Consider the following 24499-nt stretch of genomic DNA (forward strand, 5'->3'; position numbering starts at 1 on the left):
CTATATATAGAAAGGAGGTTTTGTCATTTGAATCATCCAAGAATTGTTCATTTATGTAATGTAAAGGAGGTTGCCCCCTCGAAGAGGTTGAATTCTAAGGCGTTGATCTATCTTTTCTATCTTTTCTTGAGCTAGTTTCATAACATCGCACGTGAACTATTGTATGGTAGAGTAACTGGCTTTAAAGTGTAGGTTCCATCAAATGCGCAAGATCAAGCCAAGGGAGAACACTGAAGGGAGAAGTTTCGACACTCAACAACCATTTAATCTTAAAGATCAACATCTGGGATTAGGTTGCATCGACAGATCCTATTATTAAAGTCATCAGAATGGTCGTTGTATTGTAGGGATAATGATCATCTGATTAAGCATGGACCGTTAGATCGGGGCTGGGATCAACGGTCCAGGATTAATCGCTAATCGCATATCGAAGAGGAAAAAGACTTGGACAGTGGCATTAGCGATGGTCGATACGCCGGTAAGTGATACTCTGATATCGCCGTTAGCAAAGTGTCGATCGGCAATCAAAGATCGAACTGATCGGAGGTCTGAGGAGTAACGGTTAAAGAGGCGGACCTGACGATCTATAGATTCGAGTGTATGAATCTTGAAGTCCGAACTAAGGGTTCGGAGTGGGATTTCTTTTGGTTTTCTTGTGTATTTTGATAATTATCGTCCCAGGGTTTTGTTTAAAGGGGAAATGGAAGATTAACACTTTTGAAAAAGTTATATGGTTCCTATTTAATGTAAGTCCATGATTTTAAAGCCTTAAAGCCTTATGAATGCTTCCGATAAGGGCTTGTGGGTCATAACCCACAGGCCTCAAGATCGATTATTGTTAAGGAAAAGGGATTTTGGTTAACCCTAATTTCTCATTTCCATCACTTTGTATGAGAGCAGATGAAGATTCTACGTGCAAAGGAAGACTCGAGAATTTCCTAAGAGAAGGAAGAAGGAGTGCAAACAAAGGAGAAGGAGGTACAGTTGATAGAGCTAGAGAGTTATGGTCTTACTATCACACAGAGAACGACAATAGAAGGTGAGAAGATTGCAACAAACCTAGAGCATGGAGTGCTCATATGGTTCCAAAGGAGAGAACCTAAAGGATGCCAAAAGACTGAGTGAGGAGAGCTTGGTGATGTATCATGTAGTAGAAGGAGACTGTTATTGCAGAGGCTTGGTTGCAGCTCACAGAAGACCATGAAGGCAGTTCCACTGAAGAAGTAAAGTGGGTATAATTGCTAAGGAAAAGGAGAAGCATATGACGAGGAGGTCATAAATTTTTGTGCCTCGGGAGTCAACCAATCACTACTTCCCTCATTCATGAGGTTTTCTCCATCATACTCTGTTCTCCTAGAGTACTCCTCCAGACTTTTGAAATCTTCAAAAGACCGTCCATCATCTTCAAAACACTCCTTTGTTAGTGTTCCTTTTCCGAAGGTTAAATCCTTTGCATAGGGTTCCTCCTTCTTAACATCTTTTAGTAGATGTCCTTTTTCCCTACTATCTGTCTCAACAATTTCCATGGCTATTTCCATTGTGCCTATCATCATGGTGAATTGATGATCCTTTACTATGTTTTTAGCTAACATAGTCTCTTCTTCAAGTTTGCCTTCAGTCTCTTGCTCTTTAAAGGGGAAGCTCAAGATTAACACTTCCGAAAAAGTTATAAGGTTCCGATTTAATGTAAGTCCATATAGACAATGTTGAGAAATTGTTACAGGAATACGACCCCCTTTGACATCTATGTAAAATATCCTCAAGACTTTTATCCATTCCATCTTTTACTCTGTTTTAAAATAGAAAAGTCCTGTGTTTTTCTCCCTGGTCCACATCTTCCTCTTCGCTCCGCTTTGGATTCCTCCATTAATTAAGGGTCATGGATGCTCCTGCATCACACTACAAGCTTTCTTTCAACTTTACCACAATAATTGTACCTTAGATCAACTATCCTATACTAGCTCAATGACTGGTACCATACCTCATGCAAATCAAATGAATGATGATCATGAATGTATTGTAATAGATGACTAATTTTTGTTGAGGATCTAATAAAAAAAAATCAAACTTTTTGGAAAGATGGTTTATTAGAGTTTATGCAAGTAGAACAATTTGGTACTATGTAACAAGGATCAAAAGACGAAAAATAAGCCTCAAAAGACTAGACAATGCTCTCATGGACCATAAACTTGCTTGTGTTTTGTGCTTTTATTGCTAAACACATTTGGCATAATATAAATTTTACACTTACTATTAAAAAAATCACATTTTATTATTCAAATAAATTAAAAATAAAATACAAAGTTATATTTTTTCCTTATCACGTTTTATTAGAAACGTTTTGAAAGTAGAAAACTAACTTTTATATATATTTATATGATTTGAGACCATGCTATGGTGCTAATTTTAATAAAAATTAATTTTGAAACAAAAAATACTTTTTATTATATTTTCAACCCATTATTTTAATTTTTTAAATTAAAGTTAAAATATTTATAAAATATAAAATAAATTTCAAATTCTATAAATATCAAATTCGCAAATTTGTCCTAAATCACAAGCATTTCAGAACATGAATATTCACTATTACACAAAAAAAAATTCAACATTTAAAGAAAAAATTCTGAATAAACTTAAACCTGGATGGAAACTTAAATTAGAATCCAATCAAATTATAACATGAACCCCATAAACTGACCAGCCACCTTTTATTTCCAAGTCTGGTGTACGTACAACTTTGATTTTGCAAGTTGAATGGTGGGAAAGCATCCAATTTCTCGAACACATTTCAACATTACAGCTGCCATAAAACTACGTCAAATGCCTTGCTCTACAAGTAAGCTTATAAGAGGAAAGAAGGAAGTTTGGAATCCGCTGATTGAAAGTTATACAAATATCAACTAATAATGTTAGAAGTTCTGGATCAATACAATCAGTCAATCTCATAAGAAGAAGAAATTTACACGTTATTTTTTTTTATTTTCATAAGAATGCGATAAAAACAAATCTGTGAGAAGGAACCACTGTGATCTGTATTTACCCAAAGTATTTCAGCCAATCTTCTTGACTGTTTGACAAAGCTTCCTGCACCTGCACGCCATCAAAATATATTTGATTATTGATATCATAATTAATCATCATAATTGCCATTGATGAATATATAATTTACAGAAGATGGTTAATCCTCTTTCTGTGATTTGAATTCCATCTCCTTGATCATCACATTGAGATTTTTTTAGATCTTTTTATAAATGTGTTTGGGTCCAAAAAAAATAGAATTCAAATCGGATAAATCTATGGATCCGGAAGACGAAACTCAAATCTTTCAGATTTTTTTTGTAAATGTGATAAATCCTGAAGATGGAATTCAATTCCTTAATATTTTTTTTTTTTGTAAATGTGATGCGATCCGGAAGATGAAACTCAAATCTTCCAGATTTTTTTTTAACTGTGATGAATCAGAAAAATGAAAAATCTTAAGATTTTTTTTTTCAGAAATATAATAAATCGTGAAAATAAAATTCAAATTTTATTCTGTTCAAGTATCGTACCTCTTTAGTCATGGAAGCAGTATCCACCAAGATTTCAGCATTGGTTTTATCATCAAGGGGTAAACCCAATTCTGCTGCCAGGTCGTCTAAGTCTACGCTACCATAACGTTGAAGTTTTGCAGTGGAATTAAGAGCACCCGCTTGGAGTGTTTCATGACAGAAGAGTAAATTGGTGAAATGACTTTCATTCAAACTTGGCAGATGGTCTCTCTGCTCTTCTCCAGACCCACCGGCTATCTGATCCTCTCTGATCATCATGTTATTGCAGTGATTACAAGGTTTAACAACGTGGGTATCTTTATTGAGATGCAAATCAACTTTTCCATCACCAATACTAGAAGTACAATGGGTGGTTTCAGGGCTCCTACTATCGATTCCCTGCCCAACAAAACTATGATATAAAATGAAATTACAAGGCTTTAGCGTTAAACTGCAACCATATAGAAAGTTTATATAGAATATCAAAATTTTAACTCTCAATACTGAACAAATACTTGATAACAATTAAGCAAGTAGAAATTACATAATAGAAAATTTTAGCCTATAAATTTAACTAACAAATATGGTTTATCATCAAGATCAGATAACAATGGCAGATTATTCATATTCATAATAAAAACTAAGTTACAGACAATTTTACAACAATACAAATATCAAAATACTCATCACATATTCAACTTGGAGATGATAATTCCATTCAGAACAGTGCAAATATCAAAATGCTCATCACATATTCAGCCAGGAAATGATAATTCCATTCACAAATAAACTAACATTAAGATTACATTTCATTTTTTTACAAATTATTCATATTCATGATAAAAACTAGGTTACAGGTAATATTGGGTTATAGAAACTTTGGGAAGAATATAAATATCACAATGGTCATTTTTTTTTTCAGCTCAGAGATATATTTTGCTTGTCTCATTGAAAAGACAGATCATTTCATTCTTGGGCTCTTCTGAATGAAAAATCTAGATTCCAGACATTAGTTTAATCAGATTAGTGTTCTGAGTAGGATCTTCCGAGTGAAAGATTTAGAGACAACTTTAGTCAGGACAGTTCATTCTTTGATTGTTCATAATGAAAGATTCAATGACATTGATCAGATCAGCTGTGTTATTATTGGACTTTCTAATTTTAGATTAATTGTGTTAAGCTGAACTTAATTCATATGGTTGATTTCTAAAATATTTAGTAATCTTATAGATAAGAGTGAAATGGAACAATTGACCTCACTCATGTCTTCAATCAAGGATAAGGATGACTATTGTGTTATGACTGGACATTCTAATATCAGTATAAAATGAAAATGAACTAGAAAATATTCTTGTTTAAGGTTATAATGGACCTAAACAAATTCAACTATATGTACTTTTTATATACACTTTCGATCTCCAAATTATTTTAGAATTTGGAATAGACATACCCTCACCCCTTTTTCAGTAATGTCTCTTCTACTCCACCATTTGCTAAAGAATATAATTTTTAAGTAAAATGTAAAATTTTAATTAAAGAACTTTTGATTGACCTTCATCAACCACCTCAGACATGTAGTGTTGGTTATGATGCAATTTTCTCTTTTCTTATTTGTTTTGTTGTGCAACATCTACAAAGAAAACTCATCATATATGCCAGCATGATCTCACATCTTAATAGTCCAACAAAGTAGTTAGGCCACCATTGTCTCACATCTAAGTGGTCCAAACAAAGTAGTTTGCTGTTATTATCTAAGTGCTCTAGCAAAGTAGTTCCGTGGTCACCATAGTCCCACAATCTTAGGGTTTCAACAAAAGTTTGTTATCCAAGATCAAGATTTCATTGAGAACCTACCAAATCTTAGTTACGTCTTCTCTCCTTAATGCATTCAAAAAGTGTTGAATTTCTTTTAAAGTGCTGATTTTTTTTTTTTTTTTTTTACATATGCAGAAATGGAGATGGTATGCTTCAAAATTTCAGCATGGATTTCTATCAAAAACAGCCTCCTTAGGTGCGTTTGGTATTATGCATAGTTAAGGTATTCAGAATTGCTCACCTGATCACTACTTTCTGATCTGGACTGGGCAATAGATAAATTGTGGGAACTGTGAGTGACTCTTGCTCGCTCTTCCAAGGGATTATAAGCACTATAATTATGCCTGTCGCTGGAACTAACAGTTTCTCCAGCTGTGCATCTCTCTGAAGCCTGAGTTGCTTCTGTTCTATTGGCCTTGCCAGCGTCCCTAGAATCTGTAGCTTTTTCCCAATTGCATTGCCTTGGTTGTGTCTGATAGAAGACCTTGGATACCACAAGCTCGCCTTCTTTCTCTTCTTCCTGTGAACCCAAATGATATTGATGCATCACCCAATTTGTTTTCTCGGGTTTCCTGTGTTTCCCAAAGTTAGTGTACAGAACTAAGATTTTCTTGCAGCCTTTCTGGATGCCATTAACCATCACCGGTCTCGTTTTGCCAGTCTTGTGCCATCTTGTTTCACCTTCACTAGCCTCAGCGCAGGGTGTTTGGATCTTTCTTCTTTTTCTGGTGCCTGTGGTGTAAGCTTTAGATGGTCGATGAAAGAAATGCCTTACAAGGCCATCACGAGATATTCCTGTAAGAAAAAGATAAAATATCACTATCTAACCAGGAATAACTTGGAATAACAGAAACTATACAATAGTGAAATGTCCATCCAAAATGTTGTGTATTTCTCTATATATACACAATTTATATTCAAATAATGAGTAAAATGTCCACATAAATTTTATGAATACATTTTCTCTAATATACACACATTTGAACACACATACAATTTATATCCAAAAATAAAACAATCCTAAACTGTTTTTGGAATGATAGTATCCATTACCTATCAAGAAATGGGTTTGGATCTTGCTTATAAATAAAAGCTGCTTTCACTGACAGGGTTAATTGTACCAGTTGGGTTAAAAAAATTCCCTATAGTGGAAGCAATACATACCTGGCAGTTTTTCTGGATGAGTATAGCAGATCCCATCTCCACCTTCAATGGTAGGAATGAACTCATCAATTAAAGGATGAGGGCTAGAATTATCAGAGCTAATCTTTCCTTGAAGATGTTCTATGAGCTCCTGATCTGTAGGGTCGAATTTTACTCCAGAAGGCAGGCCGGCCCAATCTTGAAGAGCCTGTAACCAAAAGAAAAATTCCTACAGTTAGCTACATGCAGGAATATAATTAGTGGGAATTGGAATTATTATTTTTCTGGTAGATGGGCATCTATATCTTCTTCCTGGATTGAACTTGTTTAGTGGGTGTCCTACACCATGAACTGTAACATATTCTTCGTGTCGAGGTAGAAAAAGTGAACAGTTGCATACCTCTTCGCGCTCAATCTGGTGACCGCACGCAGGACATCGTTTAATTCGATACTCTTCAAGTTTGGAGTCAATCAACTGAGAACTGCTTGCGAAGTTTCTATTTTTCCCTGCCATTAACAGACCATTTCATTCTGCTGCTGCTCCCCAAAAATACTGGATTCTGTATGTACAAAATGCAAGGCAATCAATATACCCAATATGATACAGAGAGTTCAAATTGACAAGACAACTTAAAACATGTGATGGCTTTGGTTGGAATCTGGCGAAGCAATTTTTGTGATATTTTGTTATTTGAAACGCGTTTTTATGAGAAAAAATTTTCAACTCAAATTTGTGATCTCACAAACATTTGCCAAATTTTTAACAATTTGGCAGAGAAAGAACACAGAATTTTCTGTAACTTTCACTCGAAACAGACGTCTTTTAGTCTCAGGAAACCATGGAAACTCAGATAAGAAGAAAAGTAAGAATCAGAATCATTTCTGGAGAAAGAACAAAATCGGAATAAAACTAATCTTTGCAGGACAAGACAAAAAGAAAGGCAGATCTATTAAATGAAAGAGTTCAGGAAGTAGAACAAGTTAAAACTGAATAAAAAAAATTATTCTTCTCCTACCAGATTGAAAATTATGGCGTGTTCAGAACCCAATGACCAGAAAAACAAGTTTCCAGGTTTAAAATTCTCAAAAGTTGGTTCCCATAAAATGTAAAAGGGGTCTAAGAGTTTGAGTGCGCGCGGGGCAACCAGCGGTGCCGTGAACCCCAAGATAAAAGAATCAAAATTTGGACAAAAGGGCGAGGCTGAAATACACGACATCGAATCATCGCGAGATATAATTTATTCATCATTGATAAATTAGAAGGTTCCACAAACCAATGAAAATTAATATTTAAATATTTATGACAACAACACTTGCATTTGGGTACGAAAGCGAGTGCCGTCCGGCAAAAACATTGTGTATTGCGGGCAACCAGTGTCGTGAGATGTGAGTGCGGAGGAGGATTGCTGAGGGGGCAACTGGTGTCGTGACATCTCAACTGGAGGTTGGGGGATTGTAGGTCCAATGTGACCCCTAGAAGAGGAGTTGTAGGTCCAATGTGACTCCTGGGAGGACAGAGTAGCTTTAAAGACACTCTGCATTCAATAATGGAGTTGAAGAGAAGGGGTTTAATAGAGATTAACTATTAAAAAGAAAATTATAATTACTGATTGATGGTATGATGTTTAGAATTTAAAGACTTTTTTGAAAATTATAATGAAATTAATTATTAAAACAATTAAAAAAAAGTCTGAAATTATAATTACTGATGGATGGTATTATTTTGAGTATTTTAAGAATTGGTTTTTGAAAATTATAATGATATCTAATGTATTTTTTATTTGAATATTTCAATTTTTTATAACACAATTTTTTTTTGAGATATGTTGTGATTATATATTGAATTATGATTGAGATATAATTGGGAGAAGAATCACTATTTTCATTAAAATTCATTGCCAAATATTTAGGGTTGTTTTTTAATTAATTTATTTTATATTAGGTAAATAATAATTTATTTGTCTTTTCCAAAGAGTAAATGATACGAAAATAAATACATTTTTTTTTGGACTAAACTACTCTTTATTTATAATCTGTTTTATAATATCAAAATATCTTTCACTATTATTATTAAACCAGACTAAAAACAATTCATATCAAAATATCTTTCACTATTATTAAACAAGACTAAACAAGGCTAAAGAACAACTCTTTAAAACATTATCATATTTGGTATAACCAACAAAAACATACACACTCTTCATAAATAAATTTTTCCACCTAATAAAATATACATGCTCATATAAATAATACATATTAAAAGATAAACAATACCCATTCAATATTACAACTTATGAACTAAACCAATTTTATTAATAAATAAATGAACATTTTTGTAATTAAAATATATAAATTTATCTAAAATCAAGAGTACAAATTAATTTAATTAATTTTTACTATAAAATATTATATTAAATAATAAAAATAACTTATATGTCGTTTTCATATTAAATATTAGTTCTTTATATTTTTATATTTTTTATATAATATTAAATAAAATAAATAAAAATAATTTTGAAACCGTACAGCAATTTATTTCATACCCATACATAATTACTTATTATATAAATCATGGAGACACATTGTTATGAATACTTCATCCTTTGAACCAAAATGTAAAATAGTTGGTAAAATTGAAACGAACTTCAGGCTTGATTAGAGACGGTTTAAGATGATGGGAACAAACACTAATGACAATATTTCTATTTAACATTTTGTTAAATATAAGGTTGTGCTTATAAGATTATAGTATTATTAAGTAATAGTTACAATTTATTTAATAATTATTTATTAATTTTAAATTTATATTATTTCAATCAAAATATAAAGTATTAAAGAATGAAGGTTTTGGTTTTATATTGTTTAAAATTATGAAATAAGATATTAATAGATATATTTATATGTTTTAGTATTTTTGTTAGGTTGGTTTAAGTAAATTTAATTAGTTTAAATTATGGGTGATTTTTAAATTTTAGGTTTTTTTATAATATGTGTTTTTGTCTATGATATTCATTTCTAATGTAACCGATTTAAAGGTGGAAAGAATCTAGGTAAATTGGTCCATGTGATAGTGTCTTTAGACACCACCATTTCTCTCGATGTTTCATGATCTTGACAATTGGTATCTGAGTCACACTAAGGAAAAGTAGAGAAAGTCCCTGAAGGAGTCTAGATATTACTTTGACTTGGGAAGGCATAAGAGATTGTCACATGTAGATGAGAAAAACAAGGGGAGATATTAGAGAGTACTCATTATTATTTTTAAGCCACGAAGATCGAGTGTGTCAATGGATCTACTTTTAGAGATCGTGGAGAAACCACCAAGAAGAAAATGTGTTGGGTAGGAATATTCATTTCGCTCCCTTGTGATTATCGAGCCATATGTTGACAATGAAATTACATGAAGTGAAAATAGCAATGAGAACCAAGGATATGGTGGCATATGGAGCGGAGGTTTGAACTTTGAAGAGGATCTCAAAAGCCAAGTTTTGGAGGCCATGGAGAAGTTGTTAGGAAGAGAGTTTGCATGGGTAGCTAAAGGACGCAGTGGCTATGGAAAAGGAGAATGAATCCCATTAAAAAACATGCATGGTGGGTCAATAAAACATAGCAAGGATATGGAGTCAATGGTTTGAAGTTTAATGTAGGAACCTCCTGAAAATGTAGCAAGAAAATCTCAGTTTGAATTTGCCTTGCTCAAACTAGAGAAAATTCGAATTTATATTTCAACAAAAATCTTGGAGGTAGTTAATTGAGGTGACATGGCACTTGTCACTCACTTAACTCAGTTAATTTGAGTTGGGGACGCTTGATCTCAACTTAGTGTGATTTATTTCTAATTTGTAGTGATCTATTTTAGTTAATTTGAGTTATTATTAGTTAAAGTAGTTCTAACTGTCAGAAGAACTAGTGGAGGAAAAGTTGTTCAAGTGGAACTTCAACCACACTCAATGATTAACGAGTTAACTAATCAATCAACCCAAAATAATTGTTGCATGCAGAGAATTTGAATTACCAAGTTGAAATGGAGATCCAAGGCCGTGTACTAACAGTTGTAACATATTCCAATGTGTACAAGTGGTGAATGAAGTCACAGGAAGATCCTAGAGGAATTGGGCAATCCATTAGGGGGGAATTCCTAAATATTAGGGGCCAATTTCTTAAAGGAATAATGCAAGGAAATAGGAGCTCAGAGGGCTTAAAATTTGGCTAAGTGTTGGCCAAAGTCAGTCAGTCAGGAAGAGGGATAAACTATACACTTGCAGGGTGTGCTTATGCTTCAACAAGCATATGCATTCATCTATATTATTTGATTAATGCAATACAGATAGGAAGGGGTTTTGAGCAGCTATTTCCCCTAGATAAATCTTTGTGCACGTGGGATGTTTCCTTTTGCATGTCTATGATTTGTGTTCTAGATTTTGAATTAACTTCTGCATATTAGTAGAGTGGCTTTAAGTCTTGTGATTTAGTAAATTTCATGAGAAGTTTCGAATCTACACATTAATTTCTACATAGTATCAGACCTAGATTCACAATAGAACAAGAAATTTGAAGTTGGGTCTGAGAGGTTCGAATTTTGAAGATCTGTGTTGTAGGTTTTCTTTAGGACTGAGAAGATGGCTTTCAATGGATTAAGGCTAGAGTATTCCTTGGAAGGCACCTCAAATTTTTTTGCATGGAAGGACCACATGGAGATAGTATTGGATGACAATGGGTTGCTATAATACATCAAGACAGATGTTGCAAAACCTCAAGCATCTAATGCCGAGAACTTTGCTCAGTGGAAGAAAGATGTAGCCAAGGTGAGGATAATAATCTTGGAGGGAGTATGGGATCATATTGCCTTGAATATCCATGGAAAATAAGCTTTGTTTGCAATGTGGAAAGCACTAATGGAATTGTTCGAGAATAATAGTGACCACAGGAAGATGCCACTCAAGGATAAGCTTCGAAGTATCATGATATAGAAGAATTACACAATTCTGCAACATCTGAGCAAGTTTAAAAAATGTCATGATGAACTTGGTGGGGTTGGTGTTAGTGTCCCTCAATAAGACTTGGAATCTCTAGCCCTTTTGGGCCTTCCCAAGAGCTAGCATAGTTACCAAGATTCGATGAATGGAATGAGAAAACTACCAAATTGGGAATGCCTATGGTCTGATTTGGTACAGGATGAAATAAGCCAGAATACCAAAGACGAGACTTCACCCAAGGGTGAGGGTGAAGAGAAATATGCCTTGGATGGAAAATCAAAGAAAAGGAAAGGGAAGAAATCCCAATCCAAAGCAAAATCTAGTGAAGGGGGCAAGAAGAAAGACTTGTCCATAATTACGTGCTTTCATTGTCATGAATTCAGGCACTATGTCATGAAGTGTCCACGCAAGAAGATAAGCAAGAGGACCTCAGGAGGAGTGGCAGGTGAATCTTTGTCTTCACAATTCGAACTTTATTTTACACTCATCACATGCATGGCCAACACAGTGATGGGAAGCATGTGGTACCTGGATAGGGTGCCTCATTCCATATGACGAGGAATATATATATTTTTCAGTGATTTAGAGGAGAAATATCTCTAGTTACACATCAAGATGGGAGATGATGGAAGGTGCAATGCGGCTGAGATTCAAACAATCACCTTTGAGAGGGAGTTGGGCTTACCACTTAGACTTAACGATGTGATGTTTGTTTTGAGTCTAAAGAAGAATATTGTATCTGATGCAGTTTTCGAAGACCGTGGTTATGATGTGATCTTCAACAAAGGAAAGGAAATCCTTAGACATATAGCCACGAGACAAGTGAAGCAGATCGGGGTTCATGTGAAGAACCTTTACAAGTTAGATGTGGACGATTGTGCTACATTGAGCCCAAAAGTGGAGAAGGTGCAGAGCCATGATGTTGGCAAACTTTGGCATAGAATACTTGGCCATTTGCATCATGACGCTTTCAAGATCATAAAGTAGATTACCACAGGCCTCCCCAAAGGAGAACTAGATTAACAAGATATATGCAAAGGGTGTACCTTAGGGAAGTACACTAAATACACTTTCCATGATTGATATAATAGAGTGCATGTAGTCCTTGAAAGGATCCACTTTGATTTTTGCGGAACTTTCTCAACAACCTTCACTACCAGGCACAAATATTTTGTCATATTTATGGATTACTTCTCACAGAAGTGTTGGATCTTCTTCATGTGTAAGAAGGATGAGACTTTCTCCAAGTTTGTGGAGTTCAAATCACTAGTTAAGAAAGAAATGGGCAAGAATGTGAAGGCTCTCAGAAGTAATAATGGAGGTGAGTATGTGTCGAATGAGTTAAAAAAATTATTTTCAAAATAAGGCATTTGACGAGAGTTGACAACACCCCACAATCCAAAATAGAATGAGGTGGCTGAGAGGAAGAACACTAGCATTCTGGGAGCAGCAAGGGTGATGTTGCATGACCAAAGCCTACCTCTTCACTTGTGGGACACAACATGCAACAAAGCAGTCTATTTGCAGAACATGATTCCTCATCGGATTCTTCACATGATTACAACACAAGAGGCTTTCTCGAGGAGGAATATGGATGTGTCACACTTCATGATTTTTGGAGCCTTTGTTTACTGCCATGTATCCAAAGAATCAAGGAAGAAGTTAGAGCCGACAATAGATTTTACTGCATGAGTTCAATTCAATATGATTTATTACTAATTTGTAGCAATATAGTTCATTTATTTTGAGTTATGTTCAGTTAAACTAGTTATAACTATCTGAAGAACTAGTGGAGGTCAAGTTGTGTAAGTGGAACTTCAACCACATTTAGTGATAAACCAACTAACAGATTAATCAACCAAAAATAATTGTTTCATTGAGACAATTCGAGTTACCGAGTTGATATGGAGATTCCAAGGTAATGTACTATCAGTTGTAGCATATTCCAATGTGTACATGTGGTGCATGCAGTCGGAGGAAGGACCTAGAGGAATTGTGCGATCCATTAGCAAGAAATTCCTAAATAATAGGGGCCAATTTTTTGGAGGAACAACGCAAGGAAATAGGAGCTTGGAGGGATTGAAAATTGGCTAACTATTGGCCAGAGTTAGCGAGTCAAATAGAGGGATAGGCTATACACCTGCAGGTTGTGCTCAAGCTTGAGAAAGCATATGTATTCATCTCTATTCTTTTATTAATGCAATAAATATAGGGAGGGGTTTTGAGCAGTTGCTTTCCCCTAGATAAATCTATGTTCATGTGTGATGTTTCCTTTTGTACATCTATGATTTTGGTTCTAGATTGTGAATTAACTTTCGCAAATCAGTAGAGTAGCTTCGAGTCTTGTGATTTAGTAATTTTCATGAGCAGTTTCAAATCTACACATTAATTTCTACAGAAACATCATGTGGTGAGAGTCGCGTTGGTGTGTGAATTCCCTAAGAGTTTTGGTCCAAGGAAAGTGTATTTCCCTGGAAAGTTGTAAGAATCATTGTTCAAACATACATGTTGCACAAGAACATGGATTGTTCTAATGTCTTAAAACATTAATCAAGCATGCATGTAGTGTAGTGGCGCATAAAGTCATTAACTTGTGGAATGGACCACTTGGACAGGTCCGAGGTGGAAGGTGTAATGGTATCTTGGCTTGGGGGTGGGGGGGGCGGGCGGCAATGTGAGATCTATGGTGAGATGGTTGATGAATGATTGAGACAATGTTAATCCCCCCATGTCAAGTTTAAGGGGGGGCTTTAAGGGTGGTTTAGGTAACCTGACTTGGTAAAGTTACAAGTGACTTTTGAATTCCATGTTTCTAAGAACCCATGGTTTTCCCATAGTATTCATCTTTAATGTGGCCTACTTAAAGGTGGGAAAACTCAAGTTACAGTGTCTTTGGACACCACCACTTCTCTCAATGTTTCGTGATTCTAAAAAAATTATAATCTTATATTTAATATAATATATACTTTATTGTTTTGGTCCACCTGGGGTAGCTCAAGTGGCAATGGTCGTGGAATGAAGTTTCACTGAACCAGAGATCTTGGGTTCGAATCTTGTACTACCCTCTCTGTTGTGGGGTGAATAATGGACATGTAAAATCGAAAATGAGAAATTCATGCCAAGCTTAACAATATATATATATATATATATATATATATATATATATATATATATATATATATATGCCATATATGTGAGAATAGGAACATCGAGGATGAAAACCACTTCCTCTTAGAGTGCCCCGCGTATAACCACATTAGATCTCAGTTTCACAATCTTTGTTACAATATTGACCTTCCTAGCCTTTTACAATGTCAAAATTATAGTGAGCTCGGGAGGCTTCTCTCCAAGCTTTTTGAGCATAGGAATAAAATCTTAAATCAAAAATAGATAATTTGTTTCTTTAGGTCCGATAGACCATTATTTGGTCTCAGCGGACGTTAATCATCATCATCATCATCATATAGTTTTATATTCATTTTATATATTTTTTAATATTTGAATTAAATAAAAAATATATTGAATATTTTTATTAAGTAAAATAAAAATTATTTAGATGTTTAAATATTTATTCAAATTTTTTAAAATTTAAATATCTTTTATTATTTTTTCTTACATAATTATATAAAATTTTAAAATATGTGAATATTAAACCTTTTATAATTAAAATTTCAATAATTAATAAAATTTGTGAAACTATTAAAACTTTTTTAATTAATATAAAGACTTTTAAAAAACAATATTTTTTTTAGCATCTTTAATATAAAAATAAATTACAAAGATAATATATAAACAAAATGCTCTACTAACATGATAATCCTTGTTATGACTTGATTTAATGCCTTACTGCTGGTTTGAACTAGATATTTAAATTGCATCAACTAAGATTTGTCATGCCACTTGTACCTCCTTTTTCTTTAAGTGGGTCATTCTTAACCTTTATAATGGCATATATTCCTTTTATATAATCATCCTTTTCCCTTGTGAATTCTTCTTCAACCTGTGTAATTCCTCTTTGTTAACTTAAATAACTCAGAAATCTAACTAGTTTGTTATTACATTTTTTATTCTTTAAATCTCAAAGAATTTAATTTTACTAAATTAACCAAAAAAAAATCTAAAATAAAGAATAGTAATTTTAATCTCCCAAACAATACAATATTCTTCCTTTCTTCTTGATATAAATTTGAAATTATTTTTTATTATTAAACATTTAATTTATATTTTTGTATTTTTCATTTTAAATTATTTCATTATTTCTTCCTTTATATACCAAATAGTAATATACATTTAAAAATTCATATCGAGCTACCCTTAGATGTTTATCAAAATTTAATCTCATTGGTAATAATGAACGGGTTATTCTTTATTCTTTATAAAGATATTGATAATAATGAACGGGTTATTCTTTATTTTTTATAAAGATATTGACAATGCTTTAGCTTTTCTTAAGATTAAATTTTAAAATTTCGAAGGATTTGGTTGGGTTTGATATTAAATTTAAAAAATTTGAAAGATTTGGTTAAGTTTGATATTAAAAGTATGTATTTTTTTAAGAAGTCATAAGTTTAAAATTAGAGAAGGATATAATATGTATGTTTTTTAGATTTAACAATTAAATAATTGAGTGAGAATAAGTAAAAATAAGTCTTTTATTCGATCAACAAAAAATTTTATACACTAATTTAATGCTAATTTAACTATAACTTTGAAATTGAATAATAATATAATATTAACAATTTCTATAATCACTCTCAAAATTGTTTCCAACAAAATTGATCCATCATCATTTTTTAAGTGACAAAGTAGATGCTGGGTATGTTTTCCATACTTTTCTTCCTTAAGAAATGCTTATAGATGTTATCTACACAATTTTTGGACCCTTCATTTACGCTTTTTTATATATTCATTTCCTTTTAAATGATAAATTCCAATAGTTTTGTAGTATTATGAGATGTGTTAATTTCAAGAATATTTCCTTACGACTGATACTTTTTTGGTAGTTTTATATAATGAAATGTCTTAATTTTAAAAAGAATTCCCTTAATATATTATGTGAGCTGGTTTATTATATATATTCGAAAGGAGAATACTTTTAAATAAATAACAGGTCATATAAGTTAAAAGGAATTGTGTAGTCAACTGTTATACTCTTTTGAGTATATTTATTTATTAATTGCTATGCATTGAAGTGAAATTACAAGTTTAGCCTTTAATATTAAGCAAATCAAAGTCAATTTTATATGTAAATATTAAATAAAATAATTTTATATTTAAATATAAATATAATTTTCTATATATATTTAAATTTTAATAAAGGAAAAAGACTCGAGAGTAGAATAAAGTTTATATATATATATATATATATATATAATTTTTTCTTTAATATATATTTTATTGAATAAAAAGATTTAATAAGGTTTGATATTTAGTTGACAAGTTGTTAAAAGAAAGAAATATAAGGTTTGAATGAATTTATGATTTATGTATATGTATAAATAAAAGTATAACACTTTTAGAAATTTTTGAGGGGAATTTCGTAGATTAAACAATTTAAACTCATGATTCTTAAAAATGTCTATCAAATTATGGGCAAAATTGATTAGAAATACTTGGAAAAGAGTTATTTTTCTTATACGTATAACATCTTTTCATAACATTTTAAAATAAAATTATGATTTCAAAGTTAAATTATGCTTCAAATTACATCTTTGTTATAACCAACCGAGGTGAATCTTAACTCTCGATCTATTAAACGTCGAGAGGGATCAAACCTATCATGGTGCAACCTTTTTTTTTAGTGCAAAAATTGAAGAACTTGAGAGATTTGATCCCTGTTAACACTTGATAGATCCAGAGTTAAGATGGATCTAGGCTAGTTTGAATATATATATATATATATATATATATATATATATATAAGCTTGGTAGTTAAGAAATTTTACTTGAAAAATTGTTACTAGATCGTAAAACCTAATAAGGTCCTTTGTTATACCATAAAACCCAATAAACATATATACCTTTGTTTTCACAGGAGTAGAGGAGTTTAACTATCCTTCATTTAATTTTATTTTTGATGATATCATTTGATCTCCTAAAAAAAACTCAATAACAATTATGTCTAAACTAAGTTGTTATGAATATTTGAGAGACATATTCCTGTGAGTTTTCATGCAGAGGCTAAAACTAATGGTTGACAAGTTAAACTAAGGAGCTCTAATAAATTTTAATGTGGAAAAAAAAATATAAACAAAATGTAAGACAACATGTGTGATTCTTCTTTTCTTGTTCATGTTTGTCTTCACACTCAACAATAAAATTTCAAACATATAAAATAAAATGAATAACATATAGAAAAATCTGGAAAAAAATATAATCTTTGAACGCTATGTAACAAAGTGAGAAAGGTTGTCTTTCTCAAGTTTTACTTAGAACACATGCATCCTTGGAGCCATAAAGTCTTCATGTAATGTGCCTTTAATTAATGGTTTCCTTTTCCAAATTGCATATGAAAACTACTCAAGGTTATGATATTTGTTGTGGAAATTAGGATTTATTTTGATTTAGCTAAATATTCTATTGCAATGAATGTCTCACATCAGTGAAAAATACCTTTAAATAAGCTACATGAAAGAAGAATGTCACATTAAAATTGATGGGTTGATAAAACCTCGAGTCCAAAAACCTCCATCTATAAATTTAATATTTCATCTTAATTTTATTTTAATTATTAACTATTAATTTTTTAGTTTATTTTCTTCTTCTTTTCTATTCTTTAATTTATTTAATGTAATTTGACCATTAGAGAAGAATACCATAGGAAAATCATGAGTTGCAAAAACCTAGAGCCCAAAAACATCTGGTAAATTTACTATTTTATCTCAATTTTATTTTAATTATTAATTATTAATTGATTTTATTATATATATATATATATATATATATATATATATATATATATAATGTAATTTGACAAATTGAAAATGTTTACATAACATATGTATACTTATGAGCTTGACATTTAAAACATCATCACATATTTAACATTTAACACCTACATATATAGCACCTACACATTTAACATCTAACATTTAAGACCTACACATCTACCTCATATTGACTTGTAAAGCACCTCTTGGTGCAATAAATATACCTATAAATCACTAATGTATTTAATTTTTAATTTTTAATCATTAATTTAGGGTTTAATATGAGTCAATATTAGATATCTTAAATTCCATTTTTAATATGATGTCATTCTCAATACATCACACTCATGATGAAATATAAATGTAAGAAATATGCCAATGCACATGTGCTAAAGATATAAAATTTGAAGATGCATTTAAAGTTGATTTATCCTACTGCTAAGCCTTTTCCATTGATTAGTTAAAAAAGAATAGATGCCTTATTTTCTTTTTACGATTATTCCAACATAATTCTTGTTTTTTTTGGTTAATTTAGTAATGCTATGAGTTTATAATGTAAAGGAAAATGTACAATTAATATTTATTATGTTTAGAGTCTTAGTTATAATTGTAAAAAAAAATAGACAATAGAATTTTCAATACATTCTAAAGTAAATAGAGTTATATGTCTCTTTTTTGGGGTTCATCTCAGTATATGAAAACAAAAAATAATTCCTAATTTTTGATAGCTCACTGATGAATTCTAATCATGGGACTAGATTCCTCTTTTCAAGAGGACCAATTTTGACTATTGAACAACTCAATTTGGACAAGGGAAAGTGTATTTTTGAATTAAAGCCCACATGTGGGCCTTTGATCAGGTCAACCCTAAACCAAATTAGACACCATTGGAAGGCTATAAATACAAGTGACCTCAACCTGATTTGGAGATCATCATGGAGAATTATTATATTCTCTTCTTTGGTTTGGCTCCCACAGTTCTGAGGTAAGTGTTAGTGGGAGAAAACTCCTAGAGGTAAGGGTTGACAACCATAAAAGAGTGAAAGAAAATTATCAACAATAAGCACTCATTCAAGTAAGCACACTATGAAAACTAGGAAAGTGGGTTTAGAAAGAATACCCGAAGGTCCTACGTATAATGTAGATCCCGTAGGGTCCAAACCCTTTGCTTCCTCCAATACATTCAGACCTGCAACACAAACTAGAGGAGCAAATATATAGCAAATATTTCAAAGAACGTGCATATTAGAAATGTTAGATCAAGTATAGATATATAAATCATAATATGTTAGAAATGAATTATAGAAACATGATATCAAAACATTTCAAGAACAATACATAGCTTCTTTTATTGATAACAACAAATAGGAGTGGAAGAATACAACCTAATCCGTCCACGACACCAATGAACCTTCCTTTGGATCCATCTAGCCCAAGCCTCAAATATCACCTCAATGTGTGCAAAAGGATGTCATATAATGGAAGATGAACATATCTACAAGGAAACAAGGGTTTCCTATGAATGGAAGTGCAAAAGGCACAGGGGAAATCAGACTTGATCTAGAGAAAAAAGGGCTATAATGTTGATATCCTATTTCCTTCTATCAATTAGGCCTTCCCATGAGGTGTATAAACACCTCCAAAAATTAGTTAATTTAGTTAGGCCACAGACTCTTGTAGGTGAGATTTCGGTGAAACCTGTAAACCCCGCCTGAGAAATAGGAACTTTTGTTTTTTTTCACATTTTAAATTATGTACATGGGTTCGGTATTATGGTACCCATGTGTACATGTGCTTTTATAAGGGCATAGTCACATATGGAATTTAAAATTTTATTTTTTAATATATGATCAAGTTTGAATGGGAAAGGGCTGCCTAAGGCCATATAAAAACATCATGACTATAGGGGTGCGGAATAATGCTATAACATATGCCCCCTAATATGAGGTCAGAAGGGGTACATGATGGCTAAAATGTCTTACGCACATAGAGAGATCATTTGAGAACCTGAGAGGAGATCACCAAATTCCGGCCAACTGAATACCTCTGTAAGGAATCAGAAAGAAGGCTCATGTCTGAGGCGGGAATACCCATGATCAGAGATAATAAAGCATGCCCGCTGATCAATTACAAAGCAGATCCATCATGTATACATAAGGGTACAAAGAATAATGAACAATCAATAGTGGATCATCTGATCATAGACGAAAAGGAGGAGAGCGAAGCTATATCTCAATATGACATGTATAAGAACTGATCAATGATGCTCGACAAATGTTTGATCACTAATACTACATAACGGATCCCCAAAATAGTACCATGTCATATAGGTGGAATAGTAGTATTGCATAAAACTCGGGTGGCAACGTATAAAATTCTTCTAAGATGAACTGAAACATATAAGGGTGTCTCACTGCACTAACAAAAAATCTGAAAGGACTAATGAGCGAACCAATATGCTGACATAACCCGAGGTCTTCATTGACCGCAGATGGTACATTTCTACACGATGGGAATAAATGAGTTGAAGTTGACCATGTGAGAAATCGTTTGATTATTGGTCATTGATGTATACCATTAACAAACACGAGACAGCTCACTGATAATGATGATGAGAGTCAAGGTACCCCAGTACAATCTAACAAGTGTGAATAAATGTGTTGAAGTCTAACACTTGAGAGAATCTATCAATGAGGATACATTGATGTATTCTCACTGTTGATAGTGAAGGAGTTTGCCACTAATGGATGCAAACCCTGAGGTACTGAAAAAATGACACTAGATATTATTCCCAGAGAAATGAGTTGGATTCGATGGGAAACTATTTGCTGGAAGGAAGGCAGTAAGGCATCCCACATCAAATAATGTGAGTGTAACCCGCAGACCAATAATTTGGAAGAGCTCAGATGAAAAGAGATGAAGTAACCATTCTGAAGTACGTTTCCAGTATAAACATGATGCGAATAGCACACAATAGAAACCCTATAAACCAACCAATAATGAAAGCTAACACAAAGGTGAGGAATCCAACAATAGGGTAAAATGGAAGCCAAGGTATTGCATGAATCCTAATGTCTGATAATGTAAGCTGACGTCGAACACAAAGGCAATCACTCAGTCAAAGACCCATGATATTGATCAATCCTGAGCATAAGGTCACCTATTCATTATGTAAATAGGGCCAGGGTGCAAATCTAGGCCTACTCTTAGAGAAATTTGTTGAAGTCGATAAGAGAAAACCTTCCAGCAAGAAGTCAATATGGATTTTCTTAACCAGAACAAGCGAAGGACCAAATAACTAATGTGATACTGAAGATAACTCTGGCAGACTGGGTATGATGAACTGAAAATGAGTCAAGAGACACTGCAGAATGGCCGACACAGGTTAACTTCCCTTGAACAAAATCATGACTTATATATGACTATATGGTGGCATAAAATAAATTTGTATAAGTTTGCAATGCAAGAGGCATTAACATACTCTCCATATGATTGGAATATATAATCAACCAGAGGAGGACTAACTCAATAACAAGGTTATGACTCTCTTAAAGTCAAACGAAGTCCCATCCCAAATGGTGGAAAAACCTGTTTTGAGTGCTTTGTTCAAGGGTGACACAACTGACTCTTATTGCCATCAAATATTGAAGTAAATGTCCCATTCCTGCTCTTTTTGGAATATATAATTTTTTTGTCTTTTTCATATTTAAAGCCTGAAGGAGAATTAAAGAATCCCTATATTACAGTGGAAAGAACGAGTGTCTGAAAATAGATGCTCTAGTTCCTGGGGCTAGAACATTCCTATTTCTCAATGCAAGGTGGTGAAACTGGTCATTGACACTCAAAGGAATATTATTTCCACGGGTGTAAGGTGTCAAGTCGCAGAGGCAAATGAATGCATTGTTTTGAACTTATAAAAAGGCCTTGGTAAAATGTGGCTTATATACAAATCCAAATGAAGCCGGATTAAGGCCAAAAAGGTACAAGTAGTCAATATGCAACGCAATGATACAACTTAACGCATGGGAAACTCTAGGGTATAAAGCCAGAAAAATAGCGTAGAAGAAGAATTAGGCTTCATCGGAAAGTCATGGCTGGACTAAAGAGGTCTCTTGAGCCTAAGCAGTTCTTGCAGCATGGGTAACATATGCTAGCGAGGATCTAACTGAGAAGCCCATAAGGAATGGCTAGACCATTATTTTATGATTTTGTAAAATGACGAGTGAAGTGGTTAAAAAACCATAACATAATGGGGTCGACCCTATGGTAAATTATCGCAGTATGAGGTTAAAGGGGATAATGAAATGGAAAGTGATATATCCTAACCTATATGTCAGTAATGAAAACGATACCTGCCATGATAGATCTGTGATTCTGGAGTCGAAAATGTCAAAACAACATCTCAAAGTCTTCATTTATCTTGAAAAACAACCTTCCCCAACATTTCAAGCCAAAAAATAAAAGTTCATAAAATAATAAAAATTAAAAATATGAACTTTCAAAAAGTGGGTTTTAAAATTTCACTATAAAAAGACATTTGTGCTTACCACAACTCATTTTGACTTGTAAGTGTTTAGAGTTTGAGAGCTTGGGAGAGAAATTTTGGAATCCATAGCTGATGATTTCTTCAAACCATTTGTCAACCAATAACTTCTAAGTAATTCTAAACTCGATTTCTAGTCATTTCGTGCAATTTGAGTCAAATCTAGTGATTTTTCACCATAAGATTTTGAATTAAAAATTTTGCTTATGCACGTATGCGGGTTGGGTTTTTGAAATCCACATGTAGAAATACCTACACATGAGTTTTCAAAAGAGAAGTTGCATGTACACGCATCTATCTTTCAGGAAAAATGCGTATACGCAGGCGGGTTTGAAAAAATAAAAAAAAACTCATTGGTTTAACCCCCCTCTCAATATGATCATTACTCTAACAAATTTGTCCAAATAGGGTCTAAGAACATTATTCATCATAACACATGAATGTGGTCAGTGGATTCATAATCCCAAACGGAATCACCACAAACTCATAACAACCATATCTCATCACGAATGTTGTTTTACATATATCTTCATATTTAATATGAAATTGATGGTATCGAGACCTCAAATATATTTTAGAAAACACTGTAACCTCTCTCAGTTAGACTAATAATTCATTGATTCTAGGAAGTGGGTACTTGTTCTATATTGTAGCTTTATTTAGATATTGATAATCAAAACATAACTACAATGTGCCTATTGAAAATAGAAACAAGAAATTATAAAAATAACATCTAGAAATTCCAATCTAATTTGTCCTTGAATTAAATTGTAATTATTTTCTCATAACAACTTGTAATAGTTAACTAGGTTAGGTTGACTTAGTTAACTTAGGAATTTCGAGTTGGAATTTTTAGGGGTCCAAGATGAGTTTATTTGTGCTATAATTATATAACTTAGTTTGACTGAGTTATGGTTAGTTAAACTAGTTCTAACTAGTGGTGAGTTTGTGCACTTGTGAATCCTTAGTTCTACTCCAGCTATTTGGAGATTCACTCAAGAGAAACTCATGCATGTCAATGTAGAGAAAGACCCAATTGAGACTAGAGTGAAAGGAAAATATACTATTAGTTGTATGAATTTCCGAGTTGTACAAATCATGCATGAAATCAGTTATGGACCTAAGTTTGGATTGTGTAGTTTTGGTAGAAGGACTTCCCAATTAAATATGGGTTGACCCTCTTAGGAATTGTAAAAGGAAGTAGGGGCTTGGAGAGAAGCAGAATAGGCTAAGTGTTGTGTTGAGCTAGCTTGTGAGCAGAGAGTTGATCATACTTGTGCAGGAATTTCTCTAGTGAGAACAAGATTTGTATTTTATTCTCAGATCTTCTGATTAATTAAATATAGATAGTCAGGGTTTTGAGCAGTGGCTTTCCCCAGAGAAATATTGTGTTATGTGCCATTGATTATCTTCCTCTTTCTGATTATTGTTTTCAATGATCTATTGGTTTCTGCTGTTGAGAGTAGATTAGATTCTTGTCTTGTGTTTTTGGAAATTACATGAGTTGTTGAATCAGTAAAAACCCTACATGGTATCAAAGCTAAAGACAGTATACTAGAGGAT

The 24499-nt window shown here is 32.8% G+C and overlaps 1 protein-coding gene across 1 annotated transcript; it reads right to left on the minus strand.

Annotated features, from left to right (window-relative positions):
- Positions 1-2586: 2586 nt before the first annotated feature.
- Positions 2587-7676, minus strand: LOC149144756 (NAC domain-containing protein 75-like). The gene is made up of 6 exons (XM_089448754.1): positions 7505-7676; positions 6889-7048; positions 6510-6696; positions 5587-6140; positions 3552-3929; positions 2587-3090 (listed from the first exon to the last, which is right to left on the minus strand). The coding sequence occupies exons 2-6, from the start codon at positions 7000-7002 to the stop codon at positions 3037-3039; spliced, it is 1287 nt and encodes a 428-aa protein (XP_089304880.1). The 5' UTR covers positions 7003-7048; positions 7505-7676; the 3' UTR covers positions 2587-3036.
- Between the last annotated feature and the right edge of the window lie 16823 nt (positions 7677-24499).

The sequence above is a fragment of the Pinus tabuliformis genome, chromosome X (assembly GCF_031772625.1).
Source record: "Pinus tabuliformis cultivar Carrire ecotype Pingquan chromosome X, CPIR1, whole genome shotgun sequence".
NCBI lineage: Eukaryota > Viridiplantae > Streptophyta > Pinopsida > Pinales > Pinaceae > Pinus > Pinus tabuliformis.

Excerpts from the sequence above, each read along its gene's own strand:
- LOC149144756 (XM_089448754.1), bottom strand. The coding sequence starts at position 7,002 with ATGGCAGGGAAAAATAGAAACTTCGCAAGCAGTTCTCAGTTGATTGAC. Across the intron at positions 6,697-6,888 it reads ACCAGATTGAGCGCGAAGAG|GCTCTTCAAGATTGGGCCGG; the intron begins GTATGCAACTGT and ends TTTTGGTTACAG. Across the intron at positions 3,930-5,586 it reads GATCAGAAAGTAGTGATCAG|GGAATCGATAGTAGGAGCCC; the intron begins GTGAGCAATTCT and ends TTTGTTGGGCAG.